The sequence below is a fragment of the Crocodylus siamensis genome, chromosome 4 (assembly GCF_052110815.1).
Source record: "Crocodylus siamensis isolate JL-2025a chromosome 4, ASM5211081v1, whole genome shotgun sequence".
Taxonomy (NCBI): domain Eukaryota; kingdom Metazoa; phylum Chordata; order Crocodylia; family Crocodylidae; genus Crocodylus; species Crocodylus siamensis.
This window is the reverse complement of record NC_143398.1, coordinates 142,417,609-142,426,323: the sequence shown is the minus strand read 5'-3', so window position 1 is coordinate 142,426,323 and position 8,715 is coordinate 142,417,609. Positions and strand designations below refer to the sequence as shown.

Below are 8,715 nucleotides of genomic sequence, written 5' to 3'. Positions count from 1 at the left end.
TTGACATAAGCCTGGTTAAATGTAGTATCAGACTTAACTGATTTGGCCCAAATCAGTTTATGCAACATCTGTCCCAGATCCCTTGCTGGTTTAAGATAACCTACCATGCCGGTATGCTCTCTGGGTTGGTGGGGCTCACTGCTCCACAGCAGGGCTGGCCCCTCCCCTCTGTTCCATCACTGGAGCTCCAGCAGAGACTTCAGACATCTGCCTGGCTTCTCCCTGCTAAACAGGGATTATTCACCCCCACCCCTCTGCTTTTCACAGACATCTCTCAGTATTAGCTTCAGACCACATGCTGGCTACAGTTCATGCTGTGAGTGATGACAAAGACAGACAGGTTTTTTGGAGCTAATCAACAGATAGCTAGTAATGTCCTTCCTTGGAAAAGCTGTTTAAGAAGAGCTTAAAATAATGGAGAAAGGCTTTGTTTTCTTAATGGGTTGATAAACATTGAGTTACAGGTTATAAACATTCCCTGCTGGACTGCTCAGGAGGGGGAGGGGAAACCCCACCCTAGTCCTGCTGGGCCTGGCCTTCCCCCCCTCTCCTCAGCTCAGCAGTGTTCAAGGAAGGGGAGGGCTGTTCTAGCATCCCTTGGCTTCTAGCCTGAGACACGGCAGGTATGTGCCTGCATTTTTTCAGTCCATGTCTGTTACAAACCAGTTTAGCATACCCAGGTTAGACTAACCTGGAAAGATTGAATCAATTCAGGCTCAGGCTTTTTGAATGTCTGTCCCTGGCCTAAGCCAGAGAATTAGGCAGTAATATAGAAATAATTTTGATAAGGATTATACTAAAATGGAAACTCCAAGCTGCAGACTGAATTTTTCCTATTACTCTGTTGCCAGGAGCATTGCCATTCTGTGTCTGCTGGAAACAGGCCCCACACAGTTAACTCTCACTTCTCAATCAGTAAAAAATCCAACCTGCTGCCATCCGGTTTCTAGAGCTGGGCAAGGAAAAGAACCGAAACTTGAATGCTGCTTCTCGTCCTCGTAAGTAAATAACTAATAGCAGTAACTCTGAAATGGGGAAATTTCCACACCTATCTGTATATGAGTATATAAACATTTTCAGTGGAAAAGATGGTTGAGCAACAAAGAGGCCATTCAGGAGCAAAAATAGCTTGACAGTGAAAGCATGTGAGCATGTGTTTTTGTAAATATGTGATGACAAAAAATCCCTTTCTTAAAAAAAAATCACTTTCTCAAGAATCTGCATGAAGTGAAATTTTAAGGATGAGCTGCCTGGTCTGTTCATGAAAGGGGAAAAATCCTTACCTGGCTCCAGGAAGATGCATGTGTCATTCCCGTAATGATTTATTGTCAATTTATCCTGATGCTTCTACACCAAGGATTTAGTCAAGCCACAGAGCATGGTGGTTTCTGGCCCTCAAGTTTTCCTTGTTTGATTTTGAACAAAGGAGGTTGAGAATCTCCGCGTTCCATTCAGCTGCACCTTCCCTTTGTGTTGGTGTGTGTTACCACTAGATTCTCCATCAGCAGTATGACTGTTAGAGAGCTTGGAGAGCCTTGAGCATGAGGCATCCGATGACGAAACATATGGATCACTGCTGCCCTGTGGGGTAATCAGGTCTTGTTACAGCCTGCACATATAAAAAGATAACATGGTTGTTGCCAGCACTTAACAATAGGGAGTTCAACTTAAAAAAACCCCACACTTTATCCTCCCTTCATCAAGGTATGTTAGGGCAGGAAAGCTGTACACTATAAGCAGACAAAGGCCTTACCTGTCTGAAGGCACCTGTGGGTTCACTTAGGTCAGACATTTCATTTGACCCCTTAATTAACTCTTTGGAATTGGTTTCACAAAGTTACTCTTCTGATTAGGGATGTGGATTGTAGTGGGTGATAATGGATCATAGGGGTGGCAACTGGAAGAACAGAAACATTGTCACAGGGGGGCCATAACAGAAACCAGTTTTCCTTGTTTTATAAGGGGTTAATTACTGTGGAAGTCGTATAAATAGTCTTGGGGGTAGCTGTTGCAATAGGTAGTTTGTATGCTTGTATGCTGCACTACCAACCTCTAGTAAGTGGAATTGGAATGGGTCAGCTCTAGAGGCCATCTGTCCCTTGAGCTATTGAAGCTGCCATGGTGCCAGAGAAATGGGCCAAATTCTTCTTGCAGCATATGGAGTAGTTACAATTCTGGTGTGACTGGTTGCTGCAGATTTGTTACACTTTTATAATACTTACCATTTACATAAATAGGGAATCAAGCTTCACTGCTGGTGTGTGAAGTTGGTATTACTATACCTAGATTATACAGTAGGAGAAAATGAGACAAAGAAAATGGCATGCCTAAGGTCACACAACAAAGTAGTGTTGGAGAAGACAGTGTGACTGTCTCATGTCTGCTTAAACTATAGATCCATCTTGAACTGGCTCTAGGGTAATAAAGTTTAATTCCAATGCCAGCATGCTAAGATAAGTGACAGTCAAAACCATCAAACCGGGGTTTTCCAATTTTGTTTACCTGTGGTGAGCTGGAGTAGGGTGGAGAACGTTGGGCTTTTTTTTCCTCTGAACAATTCGTTCCTTAACCTGGAACAAGATTGCCAGTTAAAGTAAGGGGGTTCCCTACTTACCAGACTTGAGTAATTTCCTTTGCAAGTACTTGTATCCTACCTAGGGGAAAAAACTGCAACCCAGGAGCACTAGCCCTATCATTTAGATCATTTTAATACTAGAGTGGACAAAGCCTTAAAGAACTGACTGCCTGGAGCAATCTTGGATTGGCCAAGATAAGAAGAAGAGTAAGAAGTAATGTCCCAAATGTTTTTCTAATTCTGGTTTCTCTGTTCTTAGGGCTCATCATCTGAGGCAAAATTCAAGATAACGGCAAAGTCAAGAAGAAGGGAGAGCAATGGACACTTCTTTGGCTGTTCACTTCTGCACACAGATTTCAGCAAAGCCCCAGCATCAAAATATGTATGTAAAGATAATCCACTTTAATCAGCCTGTAACCCTGGTAGGTAAATTCCTTCAGAATCACAGGTGGCAGGAGTAAGAAAAGAAAAGAAAAGAAAGGAAAGGAAAAAAACCCCTCTGCATTAAACTAGTCTGACAGGTTGAAACTGCTTTGGGTCATTTCCTGCTTTTTCATGCCACATCAGTTTAAAAAGCAAAGCTCCACTCCCTGCATGCAAAGTCACTGGTGACATTTTATAGACATGATTACAGAGCTGCAGCAAAATGATGCAATGTGGGGGATTATGAACTGGTTTGGGTTGCAGTAGGTTTTGGGGAGGTCCTTGGGGTGGGTGGGATGGACAAGGATCTCCACCCCTTGCTGGGATTATAAAGCCACCAGCATCTCAGAAGGGAGAATGAGAGGAGCTGAAGAATGGCTTCTCATGTTACAGCTCTGAAGAAGGACTGTTGAAAGTGCTACTAAGCCTACGGACAACGAGCCATCCTACAGGAGAAGATTCCTAGCCTGCGATTCTCACCCTGCCTTTCCTTTGTCTCCATCGGCAAACATGTGGCTGAGATTTCTTCTGGGTGCCTTTCTCCTTCATGTAACAGCTGGACAGACTCCTGAGCTGTAAGAAATCACATGTTCTTTACTCAGGGAAGTGAGGTGATAGTTCTGCTGCTGTCCACACCAGTCCTATCTGGAGATCTAGGCTAAACTCTAACTTGAGTTAGTAAATGAAAGTGATGTGGGTTCTCATTTTATACAAAATGGATATTTTGCCTGTTGGAAAACTGTCACTAAATTTGACATGTCTGAATCTAGAGGCTTAAGAAAGGCACTAAAAGGGAGAGGCAGCATTATAACTGTGGATTTGTTGGATTCATGTAACTTAAGTGCTGCAGAATAGATGAAGGGGGGCTGGCAGAGGTGCATAGGGAGCCCAAGACTGGACCAACAGAAGCACTGTAGGGCAGGAGTGAGGAGCACTGGTAGAGCTGTACAGGGTTTTGTGAAGGACATGAGTCTGTTTTTAAAGATCCCACAATGGAAAAGCTATTTACTTCTCAATAATCATTGCCTGGGCTTTACTGAATGAGTTGTTCCTCCTTGTCCTCCCACCCTCTCTGCTATGTGGCTCCATGTGACATTCATAGGCAATATGTCCTGATGGTCCCCTCGGTGCTGCAGAATGACTCTCCATATCAGATCTGCCTGCAGTTCCTGAACCTCAACGATTCTGTGTTTGTCAGCATTGTCCTGGAGTACAACGCTGTCAACACAACTATTTTTGATCAGATTATGAAGAAAAAGGATGCTTTCCAGTGCACCACATTCACGGTAGAGAATTTTTTCCTTTATATGTTGTCTGGTAGGTAATGCAAAGTTTTCATGGGAAGTGCTCAAAATTAAAGAATTGAGTTCATAGTGTGCATGTGAGAATGGCAGATAGAGACAGAGATGGGGGGCGGAGGAGAAGGGGCAGAAAAGGGGCATGGGACCAAGAGAGAAATTAGAGTTGGAAGGAATGAGATGAGGTGAGGAAAGGAGGAAGATGACAGATACACTGTGGGAGAAGAAGAGATTAAAGGAAGGATGGATTTAGGTGGAGAAGAAACAGGAAATGTTCCAAAAAGAGACAGAGCAGCAGTAGGATTGGGGAAAGCATCAACAGTTCACTCAGGACTGTGAGCGGTATTATTTAGCAGCTCCCAGAGTGAACAGTTTAAGCTCAGGATCATCTCCCTTATGTTCTGGTTCCCTCTCAGGTTCCTCCTGCCACTTCTTCCCCCTTGGCCTTCATCACATTCTCTGCCATGGGCCCCACAGTCCGCCTGTTAGAGAGAAGGTCAGTGGCAATTCAGAACATGGACAGTATTGTCTTCATCCAGACAGACAAGCCCATCTACAAACCAGGACAAACAGGTGGGCATGTGCTCTGCTTCACTTAATGGCATCTTCTTTGAGAACCTATTTTTTGACCTAGGGCAAGAGAAAGAAAGGGTCTGCAAAGTGCATGTCGGGCCAGCTAGTACCCTGAGCTTGGTTTGGTTGGACTGCTTAGTGCTGTCCAGTAACATCAGGGTGAGGGTTGCCGTGAAGCTGGGAAAGCCATCCCTAGATACAACACATGGAAGGTGGCCCATGACTCTCCCTTCTGTACTTGCTTTCTTTCCAAATTCATACCCCATGTCTCAGGCTACCCAGGTGTGAAGAAGGGCAACTTTCATAGCTTCTCCCTTATTAGTGCTGGCAGGGCCCTGTGGCAAGGATGGGAAGGTTAGAGCACTGCCTAACCTGTCCTGTGCCAGGGCTGGGTCCTATTCTGAAAGTACAACTAATATCTGTCATGTGAGCTTCATCCTCTCCCCAGAGGGAGAATGATGTGTGCCACATAGGGTGTCCTGTATTAGGTTGGTTTGTTTTGTTTTTTTTGTATGATCCACATGCTTTTATGGGCACCTATGCACGTGCCTGACGCCTGCACCAAGTCTTTTGGAGCACTCTAATTAGAATGCTCTAGCAGCCTCAGTGTCATGTGTATTCAGCATCCCCAATTTCAAAATGGTGGGGGGGTGCTTTAATTAAAGTTTGTCAAACAAGCTTTAGTTAAAGCACACCCACCTTCATTTTGATGCATGGGATGCTGAATACATGAGACCCTGCAGGAATTTTAATTACAGTGGCTTCTGAGAGCTACTCTAATTAAAACACCACCCCCCGCATCCCACCCCAGGGCACATGTAAAGATCTCCATGTGTTCATATCAGAGAGGGTAGGTGGAGAGTTTGTGATCGTTGTTCTGGGAGTTCACTTCACACTCTGGGGTTGTCCCAGAGGCGACTGCCTCTGCCTCTTGTACAGGCAAGGTGGGGCTGCATCTTTAGAGTAGGGTGTTAAAGTCCTGGAGGCCTCAAGCAAAAGGTGGAGCCCAGAGTGTTGATGGATGCTCTCTGTTGGGAGCTGCTGAAAATGGAAGGTTGCTGACCAAGCTGACCAACTCAGGAAGTCCAGCCATGCTGCACATGCATGAGGATGGTGCTCTCTTTACCCTCAGTAACATGCCTGTGGTACTAGCTTCAATCAAGTGCAGCACTGCCAACACCGGCAGCATAGGAATCCTAAGTTGGGACCCAAAATCTTGAGACTAGGTTGTAGAATACAAGACTGGATTTAAAAAAAAGAGTTATTTTTATTTGGGTTCTAGTTTCTGAGCCTGCCTTTCTTTACATTCTCAGACTTTTCCCTGCAACTGTAAGAGCTGGAAACTTTTCAGACATTGCATTTGTGTATTGTGTCAGGTTCTCACATGATTATTAACCAGATCCAAGGAGCTGGGGTCATAAGAAAAATAAAAAATCAAATATCACATTAAAATCATCCAGTGCTTCAGGGAAACTGCATAAAGCAGGGCTATACAATCGTTTGAGTAAATTTAGGTAGTTTCTAATCACTGAGGGAGAAGCAGACCAATCTAATATATTTGCCAGAGATGGTATAGAGCAGGGGTTGTCAACTGGTGGTACGTGTACCCCTGGGTATACTTGGGAAGACCCGAGGGGGTACATGTGGGCAGGCAGGGATGAAGCGCCACCAACCATCACCCTGCGCCACCACATCATTGGAGCAGGGCTGGAAGGTGGTGGTTTGGTAAGGACAGCATCACCCCTCTGTGGGCTGCACAGGCACTGCCTGGCTGGCCAGACGCTAGGGAGAGTTTGCACACAACAGGTGCCACCAGCCACACCTCTGTGCTGCTGCTGCTCTATGTCCAGCCATGCCCCATCCCCCAATGCCGCATCCAGCTGCCAGGAGTACACTTATTAAAAAAGGATGAAAACACCTAGTATAGAAAAACATTAGCCCATAGGACCCTCTTTACTGAGGACACACATCTCATTTGCTACTTCCCAGTCCCTTTCTCAAGCAAGGAGAGCTACAGGAACCAACTGAACTGGTAGTTGCAATGAAACTGGGACTGCTAGCTCAGTAGACATACCACAGCTAATGTTAGTCATTTGGTTTCCTGTCATTTCAGTGATGTTCCGTGTTGTTGCTCTGAACACCAGCTTCAGACCTGTTCAGGAAATGGTGAGTGTGACCAGAAACCAGAACTTCCAAGGAATTCCAGGTGGATTTTAAACAGCTGAGAGACGCGTCTCCAGCCCTTCCCCAGATCGTTAAATAAGGACTTGCCTGGGACAGAATTGGAGTTTAATTATGCAGAAGGTGTGAATTAGAAACTTAGGTCAACCCATACAAAACCACCATTGTGAAGTTGCAGTACAAGAGTGTGCGTGGTTGCACCTGTTTGCTGCTTTGTCCATTAAATTCACCTCCTGCTGTTCCTACCTATAGCAAGTCCTACTCATGGCTGCAGTCTCTCTAGCCACTAAGGTGATAGAAAAAGTACACACTGGGCATGTCTACATATTCATTAGTGCACAAATAGTGACTGTGCATTTAATTTAGTACTTGCTTAATGAACTACTAACTAAATGCACCATAACTAAAGTTACTGTGCAGTAGTGCCAGCACACTTTTTTTTTGTGCTGGTTACTGTGCAGTAGCCTAATAACACTGTGCAGTAGCTTATTAGCACATTTTTTTACTGGCATACTACTGTGCAGTGTTATTAGGCTACTGCACAGTAAGCATCCCATGTAGATGTGCTCACTGTTGCCCCTTCCAAACAACAGAGCCTCTCCCATTGGGGATGAGGTAGCTATGGCAGTACATAGGGAAATTGTGACTGGCTTCCTGTCTGGAGAGAATATGTTTCCTATACCTTATTCTCACCCACTTTGTACAGTAGAAAAGCAGACTTTGCTCAGCTGGATAGTACTGGATAAACCAAGAGTGCAGTTAAGTAAGACAGGGTACAGATGGATAAGAATCTGCATGTGCTATTAGCACAGAGTAATAACCTCTGGCTCATATTGCACTGGAGTTTATTGCTCCTGGACACCGTGTTTGAATGTGCACCTGAGACCACAGTATGCTGAGCTGGTTGGAGCAGCCCCAGCTGGCAGGGGGCCCATGAGGTCAGCCTCCCAGCCTGAGGTTGCTCTGACCCAGCTCACTATGTTGCAATGTCTAGCCAGCAGGCAGCCACTGCACTGAACCATCCTCATACCCCAGTCGGCCTTGTCAGCGTCTACATGTGCATAGCTGTGCAGCAAAGACCTCCACCATAGGATAGTACTTGTGTTTACAAGTACTAACCTGCAGCAAAATTAATTAGTTTCCTCTGTTGCCTCATAGGCCCACACATGTAGACATTAAGACTTTACTGCAGAACTAGTCAGCTCCACAGTAAACTCTTGTAGTTGCATCCACAGAGGACCTAGTTACTCCAGGTTTGAATCAGTACAGGTAAGATAACAATCTGGCCAAGTACATCCTACATTTTCATTTCATTTTATCTCTTGACATAATATTCAACGTTTGGGCCCAAGTCTTGTGGTTCTTACTCAAGTAAAATTATTAATAAGCCATTAGAATCTTACCTGAATAGTTACTTGGACTGCTAACATCTTCATAGATAACATTTTTACACAATTTCTATAATTCTGTCTGTAATACTGAAGAAGCTATTACTGTTTCCATAAATGTTTAACATCTCTTTCCCTACTGTCTCTTTTTCAGTATCCTTTGATCACCATTCAGGTAAGACACTGTCTTTAAAACTGTTTATGTATAAAAGTAAAATCCAGAAAAAGTGTATATGGGGGGAGGAAAGGGAGAGAATAAGTATACGCATGTGTGCAC

General features: G+C 44.5%; 1 protein-coding gene across 1 annotated transcript in view; it reads left to right on the top strand.

The window, feature by feature from the left end:
- The first annotated feature begins 2,849 nt into the window (after positions 1 to 2,849).
- Positions 2,850 to 8,715, top strand: part of LOC149866633 (ovostatin-like) — a 49,635-nt gene continuing 43,769 nt past the window's right edge. Inside the window, exons 1-6 of the mRNA XM_090043983.1 lie at positions 2,850 to 2,957; positions 3,392 to 3,573; positions 4,101 to 4,284; positions 4,713 to 4,869; positions 6,983 to 7,035; positions 8,593 to 8,613. Of these exons, the coding sequence (XP_089900109.1) occupies positions 3,509 to 3,573; positions 4,101 to 4,284; positions 4,713 to 4,869; positions 6,983 to 7,035; positions 8,593 to 8,613 (480 nt within the window). The 5' untranslated portion in view covers positions 2,850 to 2,957; positions 3,392 to 3,508. The remainder of the gene's footprint in view (positions 2,958 to 3,391; positions 3,574 to 4,100; positions 4,285 to 4,712; positions 4,870 to 6,982; positions 7,036 to 8,592; positions 8,614 to 8,715) is intronic.